General features: G+C 46.2%; 1 protein-coding gene across 1 annotated transcript in view; it reads right to left on the bottom strand.

Annotated features, from left to right (window-relative positions):
* LOC124802559 (putative helicase MOV-10) overlaps positions 1-24,988 on the bottom strand; it is a 343,832-nt gene that overhangs the window by 213,123 nt on the left and 105,721 nt on the right. Inside the window, exons 6-7 of the mRNA XM_047263426.1 lie at positions 21,604-21,758; positions 13,300-13,421 (exon numbers count right to left, since the gene is read on the bottom strand). Coding sequence (XP_047119382.1) covers positions 13,300-13,421; positions 21,604-21,758 — 277 coding nt within the window. The remainder of the gene's footprint in view (positions 1-13,299; positions 13,422-21,603; positions 21,759-24,988) is intronic.

The following is a 24,988-nucleotide window of genomic DNA, read 5'->3' as shown; positions in this document are numbered from 1 at the left end:
CAATGGTACATCCTGGATCAGGATGTACCACTATACAACGACAGGAACTATCAAAGCAAACTTGGGAGGCAGGCCTGAAGACCCCCCTCATGGAGCATAGGGAGGATGTGACGGCACCAAGCTGTGTCACAGGGCTCACGAAGATCAAAAGAAACTGTGACAAGATGGTGGCACTCCGAAAAGGCATGCCAAACTGCAACTTTCAATCGCAGCAGATGATTGATTGGAGATCAATCCTCCTGAAAGCCGCACTGCTAAGGAGATAAAAGGTCGTGAGATTCTAGGACCCAATTGAGCTGTTGAGCTACCCTTCATTCTAGTAACTTGCAGGGGATGTTAGTCACGCTGAATGGTCAGTAACTATCAAGGAATGATGGATCCTTGGCAGACTTAAGGACAGGAGTCACAATACTGTCTCTCCATTGGAGAAAAATATGGTTAAAGACTGAGAAATAAGTTCCCATTCAGTAGAAGGTGCATTGTAGGATTCTGCTTGACAAGGGGTAAAAACAGAAGCAGGAAGCCTCAGCCTGTTGTTTCCAGAGGAGGAAGGCAGTTAGATAGCAGGCTGACACTGATGCCATTGCAAAATAGGTCACAAGGTGTTCCGCATCTACACAAAGGCCATCTGCAATGGCATGAAGACATTTTAATGGTAAGGAGACCAGTGGAGGACAGGTGCTGCTTAAGATGTTGCAAGGTGTGATGATAGTGGTGACAATGGCCATGCTCCACCATGGAACTGGCCAACAGCAACAGGGCTTGCAAAGTGGCGAACAGCAATGCCGATGGAGCGAATTATCTCATCGGATGGTTCATTCACGACTTCATCAATACAACCTGATGAAGAAGGTGAAAACATGACCTGGGAGGTATATACAGGCCAATCAGCAAGATGGAAAGCCCAGTGGGGTAGCCTGCTCATTGGGAGGTGGGAAGAGAATGAGAGAATCAATGGGATGTGGTCACTATTACAGAGGTTATCATGTAGCAACCAGGGTGGGGAAAGAAGGGGAGGGGAAGTGGAGGTGATGATGATGATGATGATGATGATTTGGATTGAGGAGGGCGCTCAACATCATGGTCATCAGCACCCTGACAAAAAGTCAGCATGCAAATCTCATGGATGGCGACGAAGGCTGTCCTCAGATGAAGAGCAGTTTATAATGTATTAAAGTCTGCCGCCCTTACCGACCAATTTAGGGATGAGGCCTGACACTTCACAAAATTTCACCACCATTGTAACACTAGAATCGGCATCCTCGAGGATGGTAGGCAGATCTCCGGCGAGACTGAGGGCTGTCCTAATATCAGTATATACAACACACACAGCCACAGTATGCTGGACTGAAAGCGGCATGCCACGAACTTCACAGAGTGGTGGATCCTCCTACTGGAGGAGGAAGCCATGTCTTAAAGGGCTATGACCAATGCACAGTCTGGTAAGCAGAATCTCTTTCCAGCAGCAAGGCTGACATGACATCCACCAAGCCACTGTAGCCGATTTCAATTTGAGCGACCACAGTTTGCTGTCGGCCACCTGCAATCATTCAGTCTCCCATTGACGCATCATGCATGTGTCAGAAAATGAGATGATGGCGTGCAGTGGGATGGTAGGACATTGATGGACAGCATGATTCCAACATGCTTCCTTGGCGGCTTTGTCAGCTATGTCTTTGCCTGTATCCCAATGTGGCCAGGTACCCAACAAAAGATCACCTCCTTGCCACGATGTTGGAGCCACTGCAAGAAGCCATGGATGAGCTGAATCAGCGGGTCTACTGGATACATTTGGTGAAGTGCTTGCAGTGCACTAAGAGAGTCGGAACAGACAAGAAACCTTGTACGATGATGTCTGTGAACCCTCTCCAGTGTCATCAGAATGCCACATAATTCTGCATCATAATTTGTAAATTATTCTAGGAGACACACTTTAAAAACACTATCAGGGAAAACAGCAGAACAACTGAGAGCATTCTCCTGCTAGGATCCACCTGTATAAACAACAATATAACTGTGGTACATATTTAAAATGGATGAAAACAAAGTTGTAAAAACAAAATCTGGAGTACACGTTTTCTTGTACTGTGTCAAGCTTAAAATCACTTTGGGCCTCTGAAGATGCTAAGGTGGCAATGCATTCCATCCCTGGCTGTGTATTTTGGTGCCTGAGAGATCCAGATCCTTGAGACAGTCTGTAGCATGCATACCACATGGCTTGGTCACATGGGGCAGTTTCCTGAATAGCCATTCAAAGGTAGACGGTTGGTTGGTTGTCTGGGGTTGAAGGGACCAAACAGCAAGGTCACCAGTTCCTTGTTTCAAAGGTGGTCCATTCGGACGGATTTACATCTCGGAAGATGTCATAACAATAAAAGGTAAAAAACAAAAAAACATAAAAGTGCAGTCGTGTTGTCAATGGTGAAAACAAAAGGAGGGAAGTCAGCAAGTGGGCAACCCCAAGGCTATGCTAGAGGCAGGAAATATCCCACCTCTGATGCAGTACAGGTAAGACCATCTGCTATTCAAAAGCGTTCAACCACTACAATGAAAAAGTGCGTATTGTAAAAGGAGACTAACCAAATCTAAAAAGCGATAAAAACAGAGTAAAAGGGAGAGAAAAGAGGATCTCAGCCAGGGAGGGGAGTTAGGAGTCTCCAAACACAGCTTACAGTGGGAGAACCCCAAACCTCTGCACCCTGCCCCTACTACAGAGGGAGATTAAAAACCTTAGAACTGAAAATAAAAACCACTTTCATGGAGGAAACTGAGAACCAGTTCAACCATACCAGAATCGTCTGCCAATATTGAAGGTAAAGTGCGGGTAAGTCTGTACTTAGTACGCAGAGCCAAAAGAAGTGGGCATTCCACCAAAATGCGGGCTATTGAAAGGGCTCCACAACCATAAAGTAGGGTTGGCTCATTACGCAAAAGGAAACCATGGGTCAACCTGGTATGGCCAATGCGGAGGCAACACAGGGTGGCAGAGTCCTTTCGGGAGAGGCAGAAGGAAGAACGCCACGGGACAGGTGTCACCTTAAGCGCACGAAGTTTATTACACAGGGAGGTAGCCTCCCAAGAGTTGGCCCATGATTGTGCGAAGTGGGATTTGATATGAAGCTGTAAATCCGCTGCAGGAGGGGTTACAGAAAAGGGGGGTAAGTGACTGCTCCCCCAGCCAAATGATCAAAAAGCTCATTATCTGGGATACCCACGGGGCCAGGGACCTAAAGGAAGTCAACGTAACAAGCGGCATGGTGAAGATCAGCGAGACGGTCATGGATGGCCGAGACTGTGGGATGATGCGAAAAATAATGTTCAATAGCCTAAAGGTCACTCATTGAGTCTGTACATAACAAAAAACGCGGTTGAGTTGTGAGTGTTTAATAAAGGTAAGGACCTGGGAAATGGCCATCAATTCTGCAGTAAACATCCCACATGCAGTTGGCAGGAGATGATTTTCCATGCCAAGAGAGGACGTGAAGGAATATCCCACATGATCAGCAGATTTAGAGCCACTGGTGTAAAAAACAACAGCATCCCGAAACTTCCATAAAATTCGGCGGAAAAGAAACAGAACACCATCGGTGGAACAAAATCTTTCAGACCTCGGTGGAGATCCATTCGAATCTGGGGCCGAAGAACTAACCGGGGGTGGGGTGGGGGGAGGGGGGGGGTTTAGAATGTGGGAGACAGGACAAAGAAGGAAGCTGAAAATCACGGCGAAGAGACGCAAGGCGGAGCCCAACCGGTATCCCGCCCGAGAGCGGAAATCAGGTGGCAATGTCCTTGGTCTGGGAACAGGATAGAATAGGAAGGATGGGGGGAGAGGAACGGACAGTGATTACATAAGGAACCAGAAGCTGGGACCGCTGAACAGAAAGGGGAAGGGGATCCCAGCTTAAACCAGGAGACTATCAACAGGGCTAGTAGGGAAGGCACCAGTGGCCAAACAGATACCACGATGGTGGACTGGATCCAGGAGGCACAGTGTGGAAGGAGCAGCTGAGCCATAAACTTGACAACCATAGTCCAAGCAAGACAGCACTAAAGCCCTGTAAAGGTGGAGAAGAGGTGTGGGCAAGGAAGCGGAGGACATTGACATCCTATCTTCAGAAGTCTGATATGTGGCAGCCAAGCGAGCTTGTTGTTGAAAAGAAGACCCAGGAAACTAAACTGTGGGACCAGAGGTAATAGTTGTGCATCGAGGTAGAGCTCTGGATCGGGGTGGACCATAGTACGGCAACAGAAGTGGACCACCCGTGATTTTAAAGGAGACAACTGAAACCCGTGTGAGAGGGTCCATGCAGAGGCACGCCGTATAGCATCCTGGAGCTGCCACTCTGCAGAGACCATCGAAGAGGAACTAACCCAAATGCAGAAAACATCCACATACAGGGCAGGGGTGACCAAAGGACCGATGGAGGCCACAAGTCCGTCTATAGAAATGAGGAAGAGAACACAATACAGAACCCTGTGTGATGCCATTCTCCTGGGTCCGTGGAGAACTAAAAACAGTACCAACTCGAACCCTGAACAACCGATGGAACAGGAACTGGCGGATAAAAATCGGGAGTGGGCCCCGAAGACCCCACTCATGATGTGTAAGTAAGATATGATAGCACCAAGCCATGTCATAGGCCTTGCGAAGGTCAAAAAAATACTGCAACCAAATGGTGGCGCTGGGAAAAAGCCTGCCGAACTGCAGATTCCAAGCGAAGTACATGATCGATCGGAGACTGTCCTTCTTGGAAGCCACACTGGTAAGGGGACAATAGATCCCAAGATTCGAGGACCCAATTGAGCCGACGGGCTACCATCCATTCAAGTAACTTGCAAACATTTGTCAGGCTAATTGGCCAATAAATTTAGAAAAACAGGGGGTTCTTACCAAGCTTAAGGATGGGAACCAGGATGCTATCCTTCGATTGAGATGGGAAGTCACCCTGGAGCCAAATACAGTTAAGCACCCAGAGAAGATGTTGTTGCTGCTGTTGAGCACTGAGATGTTGAAGCAGTTGGTTATGAATGGAGTCTGGCCCAGGGGCCGTATCATGAGAAGTAGTGCAGAAAGAAGTTCCCATTCAGCAAAAGGTTCGTTGTAAGATTCTGACTGACAAGGGGTAAAACATAAGGCAGAAGCCTCAGCCCACTGTTTCTGGTGAAGGAAAGCAGTTGGATAGGATGTTGATGCTGATGCAAAATGGGTTGCAAGATCTTTCGCGAGAATGAACGGGTCCATGCAAAGGCCATCCGGGAGGGCAAGGCCCAGGAGGGTAGACTGCAGATGGCAACCTTGGAGAGAGCGAAGTGTAGCCCATACCTCTGACATAGGGAAGAAACAAAGCATTCCCAACACACCCATTTGCTCCATTTGATTAAGTAATGGGCTTTGGCGCAGAGGCATTTAAAGGTAATAAGATTGGCAGCAGATGGGTGCCTCTTAAGGTGTTGCAAAGCTCGACGGTGATCACGGATGGCAATGGCTGTACTCCACCACGGGACTTGCCGGCGGTGAAATGGTCCAGATAAGCATGGGATAGCAAGGCTAGCAGCACGAACAATCACATCAGACACGTCACATAGGACGTCGTCAATACAACTGGACAAAGAGGGGGGAAAAACGACCTGTGCAGTATACAGAGGCCAATCAGCACATTGGAAAGACCAAACAGGTAATCTGTCCATTGGGGAGCAGGAAGGGAGTGAGAGAATCAACAAGAAGTGGTCACTATCGCAAAGGTTGCCGTGTGGCGACCAGTGTAATGGAGGGAGGAGGGAGGGAGAAGAAAGAGAAAGATGAACGGCAGAAAAGGTACCATGACCGGCACTGAAGTTCGTAGGGGAGCCATCATTAAGAAGGCACAAGTCTTGGTCTGCAAGAAACTGGTCTATGAGAAGACTCCGACTAGATGGAAATGCACTGCCCCACAAGAGTATATGAGCATTAAAATCCCCGAGAAGGGGGAAGGGATGAGGAAGCCACTGAAGGGCAGTAAGAGTCCTGTCAGGAGGGAGATAAAGATTGCAAACTGTGGCCCCAGAGTCCAGGTGGATCCTAACAGCAACCGCTTCCAATGTAGTTCTGGGAGGAATCCACGTGATAGCAATGTCCATATGAACCAACATACGAACGTCACCAGAGGTCCGCAGGAGGCCGAACCAATTTCAACAGAAAGCATGGAACCCATGCAGGGCCGGAGAGTGATAATCAGTAAAATGAGATTCCTGTAGAACCACACAAGCTAAAGAGTAAAACAAAATAAGGGATTTTAACTCCGGAAGGTGACCGTAATATCCATTACAATTCCATTGGGTAACCACAGAACGATGATTCAAAAGGGGGTGAACAGGCTAAAGCCAGTCATGCTGCTGAGTCACCATCCATCACCGACAAGGAGGAGGTGACATCCATGAACAGCATGTCAAAGTCAGGTTGCGAAGGTGGGGATGGGACCTCTGGTGACACCAGAGGTTCCTTGTCCCAGGACTTATGTTTCTTCTTCTTTTCTGTTTGACATTGAGGAGGGCTGTGTCGCAAAAGGGAGCCAACTGCGGCAAGATTTGGAACAGGAAGATAGCGAGTGACCTGGGTGCCCACAGACCATGGTTCTCGTGGTCGTCGTGTGGCAGCAGACCTTTGGCCTGGAAGGTGCCGCGAAGAGGGGTCCCAGGAGGGGCGCCTTTGACCGGCAGATGCTGAAGAAGTGGGACACTTCTATGGCTGGAGAGGGGGAGCGGTGCCCAGAGGGGATGGTGTGGAAATCATAAGGGGGGGGGGGGAGGAGAGGGGGTTCGGGACTGGGGTAAGGAAGGGGGAAGAAGAGGTGAAGATGTACGCTTTCATGCCACATCGATAAACCATAATCTTGACCTTCTCAGGGAGGGTATGCCCTTCAAAGGGCAGGATAAAGGCACCAGTATCAATGTGATTGTCCTCTGGGCCCTTCTGAACATGCTGAACAAAGTAAACACCCCACTGTCCTAGATTGTCCCCAAGTTCCTCATCAATTTAAAGGATTAGATCCCTGTGAAAAATTACACATTGATTCACATTTAAAGACTGGTGAGGGGTAATGGACAGGAATTTTGCCAAGATGGTCACAGGCACAAAGGGCCGCAGACTAGGCAGCTGAAGCAGTTTTGATCAACAACGAACCCGACCGCATCTTGCTCAGAGAGTTCACTTCGACAAACTTGTCTTCAATGTGTTCCACAAAAAATAAAGGTTTGGTATTGGTGAAGGTATCCCCATCCTGGTGCAAACCAGATATTGGGGAAAGGTTTCGCCCCTAACCGACAAGCCTGACTCTACTCCCAGGTGGTAGCCATGGAAGGGAAGGCCGCAGGGGGAGAAGAAGCAGCACTAAAATAATCAGTTCCATTCAAAGAGACGGCCGTAGAAGAACGACCAGAGTTCTGGACCCATGTGTGTTTCATTTGCATAGTGTCTGCCCTGATACCACCCACTCTGATCAGGGGCTCTCCCCACAGGCACCACCCAGCCACAGCAAGGGCCGTCTGGCACGGGGGCCATTGTTGGGAGTTCCAATGATCCAGGATGACAAGCAACCACTTCTCGGCTTACATGAGGAGGTCCCAGCTCAGTGTGATCCCTGTGTTTTCAGGGAGCTCAACCAAAAGGGTACATAGCAACTCCACCACACGAGCTGGCTACTGTGCTGGCTATGTATCCTAGCATTAGGCAACGACATGAAGAAAAAGATGGAAGGAACTAGGAGGACACATGCCAGACACACTAAGGTGCTCTTCCCCAAATGGCTCACACTACGGAATAGAAATTTAGTAATGGAGATCAGACCCCATAGGAGGACCAGAGGATGGAAAAAGCCAACATAATCAGAAGGATAGCGAGGCCAACATAAACAAGGACACCAGGAGAGGGAGAGGAGGGGGTGGAGGGGAAGGAGCAAGGACAGGAAAGGAGAGGAAGGGAAAGGGAAAGGAAATGCAGCCCAGGAAAGAAGGAAGGCTGCAATAGCTCGGGGTCCCATGTTCGCCATGCATGAATTGACGGAAGGACCGTGAAGGGGGGGGGGGGGCATTCAAAGGCGGGTTGGATCGATCGCTGAACTAAATGTCAATGACTGAGGTGATGCCGAAATTTTCAGCACCTGTCAAGCCAAAAGTATATGTCGTCAGCCTCTGCACACAGACTCAAAACTGGGCTGGTCTGAGAGGCTCCAGTCGATATCCGAATAGCGTCATGGTGGACAGCATCCAACATCCTGAGGTAGGAATGACGGGCCAATTTGTAGACCACCATGCCATAATCTAAGTGTAATCGGACAAATGCCTTATAAAACTGCAGAAGGTGGACCTGTCAGTTCCCCCATGTTTTTCCGCTAAGGCATTTCAAAGTATTGAATGACTGGAAGCCCTTTGTTTGTAGGTCTTTCAGGTGTGAGAGCCCAGTTAATTTCAAGTCAAATAATAAACCCAAAAAGTGTACAGTCCTTGAAAACGTAAAATATTGTCCCCCACAGTGAGCACTGGTTGGTTACAATTCTGCCGAACAAGGTTAAAATTGACACATGTAGTCTTCTCGAGTGAGAACCGAAAACCAATTGTCCAGGTCCACGTCTCTAGCCTCCGAATGGTCAGCTGTAGCTGCCTCTTCATAGTTGTAAGATCACAGGAAGAGTAGAAGATTGCAAAGTCATCTACAAACAAAGAGCATTTGGCAAGGCTCTTGACTGCACAGGAAATTCCATTGATAGAAATGGAAAACAATGTGACACTGATGACACTGCCCTGGGGGGCCCCATTCTCCTGAACATAGCAGTAAGACGTGACATCACCACTGCAATAACGAAAATGCCAGTCCTCGAGAAAGGCTTGGATCAGAAGTGACAGGCGTCCACGTAGTCCCCATTCGTGAAGTCGGCAAAGAATGTCGTCCCTCCAAGTAGTCTCATATGCTTTTTGAGGTCAAAACCACACAAACCAAATAGTTTTGGCATAAGAAGGACTCCTGTATCGCAATCTCCAGTAGAATTAAGGATGGAACAGTAGCACCTGAAACTGCACTGGGAGCGGCTCAGGTGATGAGGCGGAACTTGACCACGCTACTCCAGTAACCGTTAGGGGCGCTACAGTTCTTGCCTGGTTTTCAGAATTGGAATTAATATTAATAAATGAAAAGCACTAATTTTCTTTCTTTCTACAATTAAATGTCTTCAGACATTAAATGTCTGAAGATGGCCTTGTAGGCCGAAAACCGGTTAACACAATAAAAGTAATATTGTACAACAAAACCAAACTGGTGCTTTTAATTTATTATAATGTTGTTCTACCAAGAACCGATGGAAGATTCTGTTAACATGGAATTAATATTGCCTCCTTCTAAGCCATGGGTTACTGTCTATCAAACAGGAAGTGAGGGGGGGAATTGCTGAAGGAGAGCACTTACAGCAGCAGATGTAGGTGACCTGTCAGGAGGCCAACATGAAGATGCCACTGGAAGCCCTCAAAGGGCTGACCCAGTTCCGACAAAGCACAGAACTCAAAAAGGGTTGGTAAGTGAGCATCAGTAAAATGAGATTCCTGGAGAAAGACACAAGCTGCTGAGTGAAAGGTAATAAGGGATTAAAACTCTGGGAGGTGACGGTAGTATCCATTACAGTTCCATTTAATAAGCAAGTGGTGCGTATCCAAATGAGAGGTGAGCAGGATGGAGCCAATCACACCACCAGGTCACCATCCGTCAGCAACAAGGACTGGGTGACATCCATAAATACACAAGACTCATGTTGAGAGGGGGGAGATGGCACCTCATGGTACACCAGGGGAGATTTGTCCTGAGACTTATTCTTCTTCTTCTCCTCCTCTTTCATTGGTTGAGCAGAGTAGGACACAGAGGGAGAGCAGGCTTCTGCAAGATCCGGAACTGAAAGACAGTGGGAGACCTTGGGCACACAGACTGTGTGTCCTGTGGCCAAGTTGTGGTAGGAGGTCGCCTGCTTGACACACATCAGGCAAAGGGGTCCTGGGAGGGAGACCCATCACCGGCAGATACCAAAGGAGAGGAGCATTTCTTCAGCAGGGGAGGGGAGCAACATCCAGAGTGTGCAAATGCAGGGAAGGGGGAGAGGATACGGGGACGGGACTGGGGTAAAGAAGAGGGGTGAGGGGAAAGGATGTAACAGAAGTGAAAGTAGAAGTTACCAACACAGGGCGAAGTCTGTCATTTTTCTGACAAGCCTCAGTTAAGGAGAGTGATGGTCGTGATAATTTACACACACAGATGGCAAAACTCGGGAGCTCCCCTCATGGAATCGGCGTCCACAGTTACCACACAGAAGGTCTGTGGTACATCGGGAAGACATACGCCCGAAACGCAAGCACTGAGAACACTCAGTAAGTAATGGAATGTACGGCTTCTCATCACACTGATAACACATAACCTTGACCTTCACTGGGAGTATACCCCCTCGAAAGCCATAATAAAGGGGCCAGTATTGTTGCGATTGCCCTTACGACCTTTCCGCACACACTAAACAAAATGAATGCCCTGTTGTTCCAGACTGGCCCAGATTTCATCATTAGTTTGAAGGATAAGGTCCCAATGAAAACGGCTCCTTGGACCATATTCAAAGACTGGTGAGATGTAACAGACAATGTGATGTTGCCAAGGTGATCAGAGCACGAAGTGCTGCGGATTGGATTTCAGAAGCAGTTCTGATCAACAGGGAACCCGAAAACATGTTACTGAGAGACTCCACTTCAGCACACTTTTCTTCAATATTTTCCACAAAAAGTAACAGCTTTATGGTGGTGAATGTGTCCCCGTCCAGCCTAGTACAGACCAAGTAGTGGGGAAAGTGTTCCACCCCAATCCAGCTAGCCTATCTCTTCTCCCTGGGTGCAGCCAGGGAAGGGAAGGTCACAGGGTTATAATAAGTGGCATTCAATGATCTGTTACCAATTGAAGAGATGGTTGCAGAAGAATGGCCAGATCTGTGGAGGTCAATAGGCTTCATATGCAAAGCATGTGTCCTGATACCACCCACTCCGATCAGGGCTCTCGAGATGGGCACCACCCAGCCACCGCAAGCGCCGTCTAGCATGGCCGCCTTTGTGAGGGTTCTGCTGGCCCGGAATGACAAGCAACCCCTCCTAGTCATATATGAGGAGACAGATCAGATATCAGATGTGTGATCCCTGTGTAGTCAGGGGCCACAGCCAGATGGGTACGTAATAGCCTCACCACACTGACTGGCTACACATACTGGTTACTAGTGGGACAGATGGAGAGTACGGAAGGAAAGGAAGAGGGGAAGAAAGGGATGAGAGCAATCCATGCTGTAGATGCAAGGGAGAGAGAGCTCCCCCAAATGGCTCACACCAAAGAAAGAAAAATGCCAAAAAGGATGGATGAAAGAGAAAAGGCAAGGGAAACTAAACTGCAAAGAATACAGGATATCAGGTGGATAACCAGGTCGACATAAGTATGAACACTGAAAGAGGGAAAGGAGCAAGGATGGAGGTGGGAGGGGCATGGGGAAGGAAACGCAGCCTGGGAAGCAAGAATGGGAGCAATGGCCCAGGCCCTGTAGGTGCAACACACAAACTCACGAAAGCTCCCTGGGGTTAAAGAAAAAAAGCATTCAGGGAAAGACAGCGATACAGCAATATAAGTCACTTTGGAAGCCAAGATTACATGACTATGGGAAAAACGCAATGAAATATGAAATAAAAGATTATCTGAATGACTTTGCATATAAAAAACTCTCAACAACCTTTTTGTAAAATTACAAGCAAGGGCAGCAACATTAAGAGTGCCATGGGAATTCCATTGTTTAAGTGGAGGGAGCAAATAGATGGAATGAGTATACTGAAGGCCTCTATAAGGGGGAGCATGGAAAGAGGATTATCATAGATAAAAAGAACATTCCTGGCCACGAGAATTTTACTAGTATCAAACACTGGCCTTAACTTGTGCAATGAATTCCTGAGAATTTATGTCTTGAGGACTGTGGAGAAACCAAGAAAACAAGACAATGTAAGCGTATGACATGGTGCTAGAGAAGGATGTTAAAAATTAGATGAGGATGTTCTCCACAGAATTAGTGACTGAGGGAACATTTGAAAAACACTGAAAACAAGAAGAAAGAGGATGATAAGACATTTGTTAATATATCACGGAATAACTTCCACTGTATTACAGGGAGCAATAGAGGAATAAAATTTTGGACGGACAAGAGACATTGAGGATGTTGAGTGTAAGCACTACTGCGAGATGAAGGGTATGCAGAAAACCAGTCACAAGAGCGATTTTTAAAAAGTACCCTTGGGAGGTTATCCTGTTTGAGAAACCCAATAAGAAACACTAATAAAATAATTTATGCAAATATTTTGCAACCACCACTTAACTGATGAGTCAACAGTATTCACAACTGTCAGCACCTGCCTTCTTTTTAATTGGAATCACATTATTCTAAAGTTTGATGGTATTTCACCTGTCTGCTGTATGCTGTACACCAGGTGAAACAGTTTTGTGTTGTCTGGCTCTCTCAAGGGCTCCAAAATAAAACTGAAGTAATGCCGTCTATCCTGCGAACTTATTTCTACACAGGCCTACTGTTCCTCTGTCAAACTCTTCTCACAGTATAATATACTCTATCTCGTCCTCACCTAATTCCTATTCTCCTTCTATAATGTTGTCTTAAGTTTCATTGTCCTTGTAAAAATCTTTCCACCTTTCAGCTTGCTCTTATTTGCTTAGAGTCTATCTTGTCATAGAGCTCTTAGTAGTCATACAGTTACTTCTGTTTTCTCTAAAAATCTCTTTCTTGCTGCAGGTTGCATCTTTCCCCTAGTCATGCATATTCCAGCGGCCTAGCAGTTGTTCTCTAGCTAGTCCCAATTAACCATTTTTGTACTTTGTCAATCTCATTTTTTCAACATCTGTATTTCAGTCTGCCTGCTTTATTAAATGCAATTTTATATTTTCTCCTTTTGTCAGTTAAATCCAATATCTCCTGTATTATCCAGGGATTTCTACTGTGACTTGTCTTAACGTATTTGATGTTTGTTGCCCTCACTCTTCTTCTCTCAAAGCTACCAATTTGTCTTCTACAACATATAACTAATGTGGAGTTTTAAGATGCACATATGCATGTTTATCAAAATGTATAAACTAAAACTCTTTATGATAAGTAGCAGATGAAGATAATGAGAATTAAAGTGAATAGAACTGATAACTGTACAAAAGTAGAGTGGTTTAGTTTCCCAGACTTCAATCATCACAAAAAAAAGGGCAAGGGCCTGGCATACCCATTAGGCCAAGTCCCCTCCACTGTGGCCTCCACATCATCCCACTCCAATCGCCGGAATGGGCTTGGTTCGTGAGGTATGACATCTGGAGGCACGTTGTCTTCATCCTGGACATTAATCACCTGCAACAAAATTAAATTTTAATTATGTTGAAGTATTTAGTACAGGAATGAGAACTACAACAAAGCTTCAGACTCATTTGGACCATAGATATCGGAACAAGTCAGTCACACAACAGGATTTCTTTACAAATTATTACATTTCTATTCCAGCAGAAATATGAAGTAGGAAACAGAGCACTTCTCAAAACTTTAACAAAATTTTACGAAATTCCAGTCTCACTTTTGCCTCTTCACATTCCTATGTTTTGACAAGGGTGGGGGAGAGAGCGAGAGAGAGTCCGGGGGGGAGGGGGGTAGAGTGGGAGGGGGTAGAGTGGGAGGGGGTAGAGTGGGGTGTGGTAGAGTGGGAGGGGGGTAGAAGGGGGGTTGAGTGGGGGGCAGGGGGTAGAGGGGGTAGAGTGGGGGTGGGTAGGCTGGGGTGTGAGGGGGTAGAGTGGGGGTGGGTAGGCTGGGGTGTGAGGGGGTAGAGTGGGGGGGCAGAGTGGGGGGGAGTAGAGTGGGGGGTAGAGGGGGGTTAGTGGGGGGTGGGGGGGTAGAGTGGTTGTGGGGGGGGGGGGGAGGTAGAGTGGGTGGGGGGGGGGGGTGGTAGAGTGTGTCGGGGGGGGGGGGGGGGTAGAGTGGGTCGGGGGGGGGGGTAGAGTAGGACGGGGGTAGAAGGGGGGGTTGAGTGGGGGGCAGGGGTAGAGTGGGGGTGGGTAGGCTGGGGTGTGAGGGGGTAGAGTGGGGGGGGTAGAGGGGGGTTAGTGGGGGGTGGGGGGGTAGAGTGGGTGTGGGGGGGTGGGGAGGGGTAGAGTGGGTCGGGCGGGGGGGGGGGGGGGGTAGAGTGGGTCGGGGGGGGGGGGTAGAGCGGGTCGGGGGGGGGGGGGGGGTAGAGCGGGTCGGGGGGGGGGGGGGTAGAGCGGGTCGGGGGGGGGGGGTAGAGCGGGTCGGGGGGGGAGTGGTACAGCGGGTCGGGGTGGTAGAGCGGGTCGGGGTGGTAGAGCGGGTCGGGGTGGTAGAGCGGGTCGGGGTGGTAGAGCGGGTCGGGGTGGTAGAGCGGGTCGGGGTGGTAGAGCGGGTCGGGGTGGTAGAGCGGGTCGGGGTGGTAGAGCGGGTCGGGGTGGTAGAGCGGGTCGGGGTGGTAGAGCGGGTCGGGGTGGTAGAGCGGGTCGGGGTGGTAGAGCGGGTCGGGGTGGTAGAGCGGGTCGGGGTGGTAGAGCGGGTCGGGGTGGTAGAGCGGGTCGGGGTGGTAGAGCGGGTCGGGGTGGTAGAGCGGGTCGGGGTGGTAGAGCGGGTCGGGGTGGTAGAGCGGGTCGGGGTGGTAGAGCGGGTGGTAGAGCGGGTGGTAGAGCGGGTGGTAGAGCGGGTGGTAGAGCGGGTGGTAGAGCGGGTGGTAGAGCGGGTGGTAGAGCGGGTGGTAGAGCGGGTGGTAGAGCGGGTGGTAGAGCGGGTGGTAGAGCGGGTGGTAGAGCGGGTGGTAGAGCGGGTGGTAGAGCGGGTGGTAGAGCGGGTGGTAGAGCGGGTGGTAGAGCGGGTGGTAGAGCGGGTGGTAGAGCGGGTGGTAGAGCGGGTGGTAGAGCGGGTGGTAGAGCGGGTGGTAGAGCGGGTGGTAGAGCGGGTGGTAGAGCGGGTGGTAGAGCGGGTGGTAGAGCGGGTGGTAGAGCGGGTGGTAGAGCGGGTGGTAGAGCGGGTGGTAGAGCGGGTGGTAGAGCGGGTGGTAGAGCGGGTGGTAGAGCGGGTGGTAGAGCGGGTGGTAGAGCGGGTGGTAGAGCGGGTGGTAGAGCGGGTGGTAGAGCGGGTGGTAGAGCGGGTGGTAGAGCGGGTGGTAGAGCGGGTGGTAGAGCGGGTGGTAGAGCGGGTGGTAGAGCGGGTGGTAGAGCGGGTGGTAGAGTGGGGGGAGAGGATGACGAGGCTGGGGCTAGGAAGAGGTTGGCAGGGGAAAGGATGAAACAGATGCAAAAGTTGAAGAAAGTGACATCAGATGGAGTGACTCATATTTTTGGTGAGCCTCACAGTAAGATAGGTGATCCAGGGACTTGCACACTTGGACCTTCTTTTCTCTCCTGTAAGCTGGCCAGTCAGGCAGACGAGAAGAATAGTGGTCACGAAAATTGACACACACATGGATTGGAACACAGTCACCACACAGAGGGTCAGCCATGCAGCAGAAGACATATGCCCAAAATGCAGGAACCAAAAGCACCTCACATGGTGGGACATGTCGCTTCACATCAATATGTAGCACATAACCTTGACCTTCTCTGTGAGGGTATCCACTCAAAAAGCCAGAATGAAGGCGCCGATATCAGTGTGGTTGTCTTTGCGACCCTTCTGCATGCATCAAACAAATTGAACACAGCATCGCTACAGATTAGCCCAGAGTTCCTGTTTGCAGGATGAGGTCCCTATGAAAAAATTCTCCCTGTGCCATATTCAGGGATTGGTGAGGGGTAATGGACTCTGGGACATTCCAAGATGATCACAGGCATAAAGAGTTGCAGACTGGGTGGCAGAAGAAGCTTTGATCAACAAGGAGTCCGAGCCCATCTTACTGAGAGACTCCACTTCACCAAACTTGTCCCAGATATTCTCCACAGAGAACAATGGTTTTGAGGTGGTGAATTTGTCCCCGTCCGCCCTAGTACAGACGAGGTAGTGAGGAAAGTGTTTCATTCCAAGATGGCAAGTCTGGCCCTCCTTTCAAGGTGTATCCAGGGAACGGAAGGATGCCAGGTCATACGAAGCAGAATTCAATGCTCTTTCACCTATCGAAGAGACTGCCATTTGAGAATGGCCCGATTTTTGTAGCTTGATGAGCTTCATGCACCAAGCACCCATTCTGATGAGGCATGGGTGGCACCCAGTCACATCAAGGGCCGCCTGGCATGGTGGCCGTTGCCGGGAGTTCAGATGCTACAGGAAGACAAGCAACCACTTCTTGGCATACATGGGAGGGAACAGCTCAGGCATCAGTAGTATGATCCCCGTGTTATCAGGGGGGCTCAGTCAGATGGGTACATAACAGCCCCACCACATTGAATGGCTACATGGGCTGCTGACATAGCAGGGTGGAGGGGAGCTATGGTCCAGGGAAGTGGAGATCAAACCTCAGGCGGAGATCTAAATGCCAAAAAGAAAGAAAGTGCAGAAGCAAGTGGAACAAAACTCCAAGCAAACAGAGAGGGGAAGGAGGGGACAGCACAGAAGTCACGAAAATGCAGCCAGGGAAGGAAGAATGGGCTGCAACAGTTCAGGGCCCTGTGTCATGTGTGAACTCACGAAAGAACAGTGAGCTTCCTTGAGGAAGAGTGAAGAGCCTGCTGGATTTCTGGAATGGGATCACTATGGAAGGGTTTGTTGGTGGACGTATCTGACAGCTGGCAGAGCCCTTCTGCCAGGTAATTGTTGTAGTTCAAAACAACAGTGGTAGAAGCTTTGTCAGCAAGTAGGATTTATAAGGTCAGGATCAGCTTTTAGGTGATGGATGGCAGTTCTTTCTGAGAAAGTAAGGTTGGTTTACATGTTGAGGGATTTGGGCAATGATGGTGAGCCAAGGTTTTAGGTTAAGAAATTCTGGAAAGTTAAAAGGCAGTAGTTTGGGGAAAGTGGGGGGCGGGGGGGGGGGGGGGGGGGGGGGAGAGATCACAGTTGGATGGAGGAATGAACTGAGTCAGGCAGAGTTCAACATTGGTCTTTGTTTGAGACTGATGGGTAGGGTTGGTGGGCAAAACAGTGTTTCCACTGTAGGTACCGGCAGAAGGAGAGAAGGTCTTTAACAAGTCATGCATGATTGAATTTGGGAGTGGAGTGAAAGGTAGGGCCTTTGGAAAGGACTGATTCTTCTGCAGGTCTAAGGCTTTTGAAGAAAGGTTCACGACTGTGTTTCGGGTCTGTTAAGATTCTTGTTTCTGCCTGGTGGTGGGAGTGAGTTTTTGAGAATGGGGTAAATGATGTAGGTCAGAGACAATATTTGTCAGCTATTAGGAGACGTGGGCAAGATTTGGAGGTGGTTGTAGAGATGGTGGATAGTGGAAGTCCAAGGAAGTGAACAGAGTGGCATTGTGCACACTGCTGTAGTTCCTGCAGGGCAAGTGTTCCAGTGTGTGTTATGGGTTCCAGGAATTTGGGATTGCTGAGCTGGAGAATTTTGCAGATGGAGAGAAGGTACTGCAAGGAGTTTGGACCCAAATGATATGGTTTTGCAAGACTACGTTGTTGAGGGTTAAGGGTTGGCTGAATCTGGACTGATGAAGGTTACGGTGGGAGGAAAGGTAGTAGCCAGAGAAGTGTAATTTGATGGCAATCCCATTCACTTCACTAGGTCCTACTCGACCCAAAAAAGCCACATTCCTTGATGTTGACCTCTACAGCAAAGATGGTGACATCAGTACCTCTGTCCATATCAAATCTACCTACCATCCTACCTACCTACCAAACACTAGCAAAACCTTCACTTCAACAACTGACACCCATTCCATACCAAGAAGTCTTTCCATACAGCCTAGCCAACCATGGCCACCTCATCTCTAGTGACAAGCAGTCCCTCTCAAAATATACTGATGTTTTCACAGAGGCCTTCACAGACTGTAGTTACCCTCTCAACCTTGTACAAAAACAAATCACCTGTGCCTTATCTTTCCATTAACCACCACCTCCCAAAGTCCCACCATATTCCCACATAGGGGCCTTCCCCTTGTGACTTCGTACCACCCAGGACTGGAGCAAAGGAATTAGTTTCCACCAGAGTTTTGGCTGCTTTCTTCATGCCCTGAATGAGAAATGTCCTACCCACTATCCTTCCCATATCTCTCACAGTGGTATTCCGCCGCCCAATAAACTTACACAGTTTCCCTGTCCATCCCTACAAAACCTCTGCTCCCAACCCTGTGCCTCATGGCTCAGATCCCTGTAATAGATTAATATGCAAGACCTGTCCCATACATCCGACCACCACCACCACTACCAATCCCACCAAATGCCTGTCATCTGAACATTAACCGGAATGCAACGGCCCCATTTACTCTCTTTCATATTAGTTGACAGTCATAAATAAATGCTTTGCTTGTCACGGTTAACTGCTCCTCCTCCAGAAGTGTCTAAACTTACTTTCTGAGATACATACTTGTCATTAAAAACTACCCTATTCTTCCCTTGGGCTTCCAACCAATTCTCAGTTCCTAGTATGATGTGAAGGTGACTGCTTTCACACGAAAAGTGATCTCTGGGATGCTACAGTGAATACTTTGCACTTAACCCATGTTTTGAGATTCTCAGTCACACTATTTGTTGTCCAGTTTATTGAAATGCCGCATTTATACAGTGCTGATTTTCTTACTGTGGTGTAACATGTTGATTCTGTGGAATATTATCTACCACTTCTAACCACTAATGCCAACAAAAGAAGTTCATTGAAACTGGAGATGTTTTTCAGGCAATTGTTATGTGTGGAACATCTCACTGTGCATGCTCTGGTTTGCCATATGTGCAGATTTGGTCTAATAAGTGTCAGCTGAGAACACTGACAAAGTACAATGGTGAGCAAGCATCTCTTTCTGCTGTGGAGGCCTGCTTATGCTTTCAAGACGTTCCTTGGCAGCCTCGGAGCAGAGGGTGTGGGTAACAATGCCAATGCCAGAACAGTTGAAGATGATAGGTGGAAACTGTCATTCTCTACTGTCAAGTTAGTACAGCAGTACACATTATGATCTACTGTGAGCTGCAAGTTGCGAGGGATCTTTATCATCCACAGTTGCAAATGAATTTGTACACAGGAAACATCGTTTTTATAATATTGAAGGGTACTGCAAAACTGATTATATCATTTTAGTTGCTCGAAACATCTCAAGACGACTAATATAGCAGTTATGAGCTCGAAATCTTAACTACTGTTAACATTTTAAGTCCTAAGAGCATTTACTAGAAAATAAATTTTAAAATTGTAATGGATTGTGCTACATTCCAAAAGACTTTGAACAATGGGGTATCGTCTCAGTTGTGAAACTGGATTCGTGATTTCCTGTCAGGAAGGTCACAGTTCGTAGTAATAGATGGCAAATCATCGAGTAAAACTGAAGTGATATCAGGTGTTCCCCAGGGAAGCGTCCTGGGACCTCTGCTGTTCCTGATCTATATGAATGACCTGGGGACAAACTGAGCAGTTCTCTTAGGCTGTTCACAGATGATGCTGTAATTTACCGTCTAGTAAGGTCATCCGAAGACCAGTATCAGTTGCAAAGCGATTCAGAAAAGATTGCTGTATGGTGTGGCAGGTGGCAGTTGACGCTAAATAATGAAAAGTGTGAGGTGATCCACATGAGTTCCAAAAGAAATCCGTTGGAATTCGATTACTCAAGAAATAGTACAATTCTCAAGGCTGTCAATTCACTAAGTACCTGGGTGTTAAAATTACGAACAACTTCAGTTGGAAAGACTAAAGAGACAGTTTACATTACACTCGTTCGTCCTCTGTTAGAATATTGCTGTGCGGTGTGGGATCCTTACCAGGTGGGATTGACAGAGGACATCGAAAGGGTGCAAAAAAGGGCAGCTCGTTTTGTATTATCACATAATAGGGGAGAGAGAGTGGCAGATATGATACGCGAGTTGGGATGGAAGTCATTAAAGAAAAGAAGTTTTTCGTCGCGGCGAGATCTATTTATGAAATTTCAGTCACCAACTTTCTCTTCGGAACGCGAAAATATTTTGTTGAGCCCAACCTACATAGGTAGGAATGATCATCAAAATAAAATAAGAGAAATCAGAGCTCGAACAGAAAGGTGTAGGTGTTCATTTTTCCCGCGCGCTGTTCAGGAGTGGAATGGTAGAGAGATAGTATGATTGTGGTTCGATGAATCCTCTGCCAAGCACTTAAATGTGAATTGCAGAGTAGTCATGTAGATGTAGAATAAGGATTGGTCTGAGAGGACAGCAAGATGAGCTTAAATCTCAGAACAGAATTCTGAAATTGTATAACACCGATTTTGTCGTAACTTGACATTTTTACATGCTTTAAGTTGTCTGAATACATTTTAAGTTTTGCAAATGACTTAATAACAAGAATTAGAAAAGCTCAAGAGGAAGAGGATTTGGTAATGATCAAAAACATCATGGAACGACTTTCTGGCAACTTTGTGGTGAGGGAGACATACTTATTTTTGAGTCCGATCACAGAACAGACTCTTCAGTAATTCCATGCACTATGCGATACGAAATTGTCAAACTTGTGCACTATTAAGTGAACCACAGAGAAAGTAAAATAATAATGTTGTATTCCACATTTGATAAGATGTAACAAGTGATTTCCATTATTTTTAAAACTGTTAAATTAATAAGAAGTCAGGAAAGAAGAAAGATTAGGTACCAAATGTTGTCACAAGGGTCACACTGGACCACTTCTATCAACTCTCAAAGGATACAACCATAACCTAAGTACTACTGATGTGTTTACTCAGTCTGTCTGATTCTGTCCTGTAAAGACTACAAAATCAGTGGAAAAATGAGTTGCAGAAACTGACTACAGGAATCTATTCAAGCAACTACTGATACAGGGACTTGATTCACACAAAAAGTCTGAGGAGTATTGTAGGACAGGAAGAACTGAATACATAATAATAATATTGACAAAACATTCTAAAACAAATGTGCAGAATCTTTCAAGTTCGTGGCACAAATTCAACATACCACAAAAGCAGAAAAAGATTCGTGCTTTTAAGGGGAGTTAAAAATGCACACAAAGACTGATCTTCACATCACACAATTATTAGAAGAAGACATTATAAATCACTTTGAAGAAAACATGCAATAGGTACAAAGTTGGTGGTCTTATGGTCACAAAAGAAACACAAACAATCACAATCAAAGTCCATGACTAAGAATCTCGGCTGCTACCAAGATACAAAAGTCACAACAAATGATACTAGTGACACTTGCTGAGAAGTCTACAACAGGACAGCAACAGCATTAATTTGTAAACACAGTTCAGTCTTAATAGTGTTTCCCTCTCAGTGTTTTAAATGAACATGTTCCTTATCTCACCCTAAAAAGTTATAATTGAATAACACACAGTCCCAAAAACTTTAGTCTAAAAATGTGGATCTTTTAACAGTGATAACTATAGTTCAGTTATTTTTCTTTTTCTTTAAATTGTCTAAATTCATCCTATTAACATTACAATAATGGTAAAGGAAAAATAACACACACTTACCAGAACACGGACTATATTAAATTTCTTGAGCTCCTGAGAATGCTCCTTCACATCTTTTACAGCCTCTTTACTGTATTCTATTTCAAACTGCACAGGTACTCCGTACGATCCAACACCCTTATTTTCAAAAATAACACTGACAATGTAAGAGCTATCTGTGGAGAAAAAAAAGCAGAAAATGCAAATCTACTTTCATGTAGTTCAAAATTGTATGTCCTATTACTACACAAAGAAAGCATTTTAAGCAACCTGCAAAATTATTTTATTCTGTTTACTGCACACTGCTTTGTATGTAACCTTTCCTCCTCAATGAGAGTAGCACCTGTATTGATATTTACAGGTTTACAAGAATAATTTCAATAAATTCTATACAAAAATAATTTCAAAAATTTTACTATAATTAAATACAGATGTATAAATTTAAAATAATGAAACTACAGCAGACAACCACAACAGAAAGGGACAGGAAAGTTAGGCCGCAAAACGAAAGACGAACAGGATAAAATGCATATCAACAATTCCCTGCTTGCATGCAGTGCATGCATTTTATCACTGAAAAACAAGAGCGTAATATTACTGTAGTCTCTCACTTTCCAAAATCTTGTGCACTGCTTCCCACGTTGCCTGCAGCAGTATTTCTCCATTCTGACTACATGAATGTTGTATTCACAACAAACTGGACGTCATCTGTGATGATGATTTCTTGCATGGAAAAATACATGCAAAAACAACACCACCTTTTTTTTTTTTGCACCTGGTATCTTGTATGCACACTGGGCGAAACATTAGTGATCCCCAGCTAATACTGGTCTATCATCAACTCTTGCCTTCAAATGGGCAAGAAAAGGAGTCCACAAGTTCCTTCAGACATGCCCCAACCAGCTGGAAACGCTCATTAATGCTTATATCCTATGGAGTTACCAAATCACTGGGATGCCGGCTGGTATGTTTCACCCGCTGTTCCAATAGTTCAAGGCATTTTCTATGAAATTAATATCAGATTATTTATTGGACCTGTCAATCCATGAGCATTTGTTGAACCAGGAACATTTGCATGCAGCCTTGTGAACAAGGCTCTAGTCATTTTGAAAAATTGGTTTGTGTACAGCCTAGCCATCATTAAGATGGAGAAAAATGAGCAACACTATCATCGCAAATGTTGAAATAAACATCTTGGTTGATGTTCACAGTAACCTGAATGAGTGAGACCAAGTCACAATACAAAAAATGTCCACAACACAGAACCAGCTATGGTCTGAACTATACTCTTTACACATTCCGAAATGGTCAAGCCAAACTCGTCTCAATGGACTATCTGTAAGCTCGACAGCTCTCATTGATCAAACAGAGGCAAAATCATGACATGATGTACACAGTATATGCCAGAAGTCAGCTACTTCTGAGTGTGTGTGTCATTCGGTCCACTGATGTTCCACTTGTTGCTGTCAGCAGTGATTGTTCACAAGGTACCCGACTCCAAAGATTCACCACTTGCAGTTCCCTTCGCAACATTCATTCGGAAACTGGTCAAGGTAGCCTGGGTTCAGTGACAGCAGAAATTCCTGCTGGGTCTGAAACTGACTGTTGTACACAGTGCACGACATTCGTGTCTATTCCCTGCCATTTAGGAGCTTCCAACTAGCACTGTTCTCATACCATGTTACACCACTACGAGAGATGAGTCATTCCTTGTGGTATGCTGTATCCGCCAGATGTGGTGCAAAGTCATAGCCTTCAGAGGACACCAGATTACAGTCAGGCTCAATGTTTCATTACACGTAGTACAGCCAGTCACTACCTAAATGACGCACATACTAGCAACTATCTTATGCTTGCATAACAAGAAACTCAAACAATCCACAGATCTGCCAATAATTTATATCTGTCACTGCAGAGAGCACTGAGACCTGGAACTACTTGATACATCTGCGAAACAAATGCACATTAATACACCAACCACAATATTTAAGTCGCTGCAGGTAGACGTTCTGCCAGTTCCAGTTGTTCCAATTGCCTACAATTGTCTGTAATGTTCAGAAAGTTCTCATCTGGAGACAGCAGTCACTGACCAGTTCCAGTTGCCTGACAGTTAATGTTGAGTGTCAACAATTAGTCAAAGTGATGGTCAAAGTGTATATATATTGAGAGACAGAACTTTAACTGCAGTACAAACTGATCTTCAGCTAGATCAGTCAGTCACCATATACTGTGTCTGTTCTGAACCTAATCTAACCTTTAAGATCAGTGCCACATCTTCTCTGCAAGCAAAAACTAAGTATTTTTTATGTAAATTATTTTTAATAAATGATTGTTCTTGTCTCTCTTGTGTTGCCAAAGTGATTCTGTTACAGATACACTTCCCTGTGACTTGACTGTGGTAAGTGTGTTTAGGCCGTCTTCTAACAGCTATAGAACTCTAAGCGGCTACCTTTATGTTGAGCACCTACATTATTGGTGAATATGCTGCCTTCTAAATATGTTGGCTAGTCTTGATCCACAGACAAACCGGGCAATGTATTCCACTGTGTTTCAATTGGCGTGAACATACGCGCACACAGCCACGAACACATGGCACCAGTTATATGCCACCTGCCGTGCTCCAAAGTTGTCACTGTGCCCTCTGAAGGAAGTGATCAATATTGTAGAGTTGTGATCTCATAATAACTGATGCGTTATCACCTCCATATTAGTATTATAAATGTGAAAGTAGCTCTGTTACACTTTCACAACCAAACCACTGAATGGATATCCGTGAAATTAGGTGCAAGACACCTTGAACCCTGAGGAAGGACACAGGCTACCTTACGGAGTGTGTAGGACAACATATTTACTGATTTTAAGAATATTATGCAAATCAAGGAAAAATATTTATTCTTCGATAAAGCTATTTACTCCTTCACTTTTGAACTTCATCATATTTGTGAAAATGCTTTTGTTGGTTGATATGTTCTATACAATACTTATTCAATTCTCGGTGTGTCTTAATCCGTACTTCTGTACTAATACCAGTACGCTACTACTAATTGTGAAAGCAACTCTGTCTGTTACGTTTTCACGACTATGCCGCTGAACCAATTGTGATGAAATTTGGTGTACAGATAACTTGAATTCTAAGGAAGAGCACAGGCTACTTTACAAAGTTTTATCTTTTTGGGTATTATTAAAACTTTTAAATATTGGTATACATGCGTGGGATGCATATAATGCTGGTGCACTTGTCAGTGGCTCATGGAGTTTATAGATCAGTGGCAATGCAAACGGTTTATGATATTGAGTTGCTACACCACCTGGCATTGCTGGAGACTTTTGGTGAAGATACAATAAAACTGGATGGTAAAACCAAAAACAATATTTAAAACTATTACAATAAGCCTTGAAAACATAA

Source organism: Schistocerca piceifrons, chromosome 6, assembly GCF_021461385.2.
Source record: "Schistocerca piceifrons isolate TAMUIC-IGC-003096 chromosome 6, iqSchPice1.1, whole genome shotgun sequence".
NCBI lineage: Eukaryota > Metazoa > Arthropoda > Insecta > Orthoptera > Acrididae > Schistocerca > Schistocerca piceifrons.
Note: the sequence above shows the minus strand (reverse complement) of the source record. Positions and strands in the feature narration are given on the sequence as shown.